Raw genomic sequence first — 1,484 nt, forward strand, 5'->3', positions numbered from 1 at the left:
AAAAAAAAAAAAAAAACAATGCACACACTTAACATATACATGCTAGAATTAATCTGAAGCTCCATGTAAACATATGCTTATATGTTTATATGAGCATCAACACAGCTTGGTCTGAAACAGGATCTGTGCAACAATGTGATTGTGTGAACAATGACAAATGTAGAGACTGAGATTCATGAAATGCCCATGCCCCAAGCAAACAGAGAAGAAACCAAACAGGAGGCCACACACCCTACTGCAAGCCAACTTCTTCTAAGGTCAAAATGGGAAGAGAACTCTGGGATGCAGGAATGAAAAATGAGCTAAATTCTTTTTGCTTTAAAGGCCCTGCTGCAGGCTTGCTGCTCTGCTTCATGGCTTTGAGATGCAAAACTAAAGAAGTTGTTAATGGGTTCAGGTGCTGCAGGAGAACACACAAAAAATGGTCTGAACTGAACATCTTCATCTCCACCACCTTGATTTCCAACTGGTGTATGGTCCAAAGAAAACTTTGAGTTATTCCCTAGGGGAGGAAATGAGGAGAGAATATAAGAATATTTCTTTAAAAGATCTTTAGGAACAAAACTCATAACCACAAATAAATACTAACAAAATTCAACTCCTACAAGATGGATAATATAATTATCTTAAACTCATCTCCTAGACCAAAGGGCATGTCACTCCGCTTTTCCCTACCATGGAATTTACTATCACCACTGTAAAAATCAAGCAGACAGAATAAACATCTGACCATTTCTACCACACCTTCCTTGGCTTTAACAGACCTCGAGGACTAGCTGACTTCATCTGCCGGAAAGACAGCAAGGAGAAAAGCTAACAACGGGAATGGAGAGGCTCGGTGGTGAAGAGCACTTCGTGCTCTTGTAGCAGACTGAGCTTCTGCTCCTAGCCCTCACATAGCTCACAATCATCCAGTTTCAGGATCCAACCTTCTTCTGAACTCCACTGGCAGTGTACATGTGGTGCACACACAAACACACAGGCAACACACACACAAAAAGCCGGGCAGTGGCACACGCCTTTAATCCCAGCACTCGGGAGGCAGACGCAGACAGATTTCTGAGTTTGAGGCCAGCCTGGTCTACAAAGTGAGTTCCAGGACAGCCAGGGCTATATAGAAAAACCCTGTCTCGAAAAACCAAAAATAAAAAATTTTAAAAAAAATAAAAAATAAAAATATATGCATTAAACTGTTTAAAAGGTAAAGAAGCAGTTTTATTTTAAAACAAATAACAATGAAATCAACAAATAACTTTATCAGTATAAATTATTTTTAAATATAAACAGAATTCATATGCATCAAATTGCACATTCATTCACTGGCATAAGTGCACTTCCAAAACAAAGTAACACAAATGAAAATACATGACTGTAAATTACATGTTAATAGCAAGCCACCATTTCCCAAGACCATCATTTTGGCCATCATTTTCCAGACCATAATTTTTACAGAAATATACTATCAGAGAAAAAAAAAAAAAAAA

General features: G+C 38.1%; 1 protein-coding gene across 1 annotated transcript in view; it reads right to left on the reverse strand.

The window, feature by feature from the left end:
* Nucleotides 1-6: 6 nt before the first annotated feature.
* Nucleotides 7-1,484, reverse strand: part of Ccnb1ip1 (cyclin B1 interacting protein 1) — a 6,870-nt gene continuing 5,392 nt past the window's right edge. Inside the window, exon 4 of the mRNA XM_021204184.1 lies at nt 7-502. Coding sequence (XP_021059843.1) covers nt 303-502 — 200 coding nt within the window. The 3' untranslated portion in view covers nt 7-302. The remainder of the gene's footprint in view (nt 503-1,484) is intronic.

Source organism: Mus pahari, chromosome 8, assembly GCF_900095145.1.
Source record: "Mus pahari chromosome 8, PAHARI_EIJ_v1.1, whole genome shotgun sequence".
NCBI classification, from domain to species: Eukaryota; Metazoa; Chordata; class Mammalia; order Rodentia; family Muridae; genus Mus; species Mus pahari.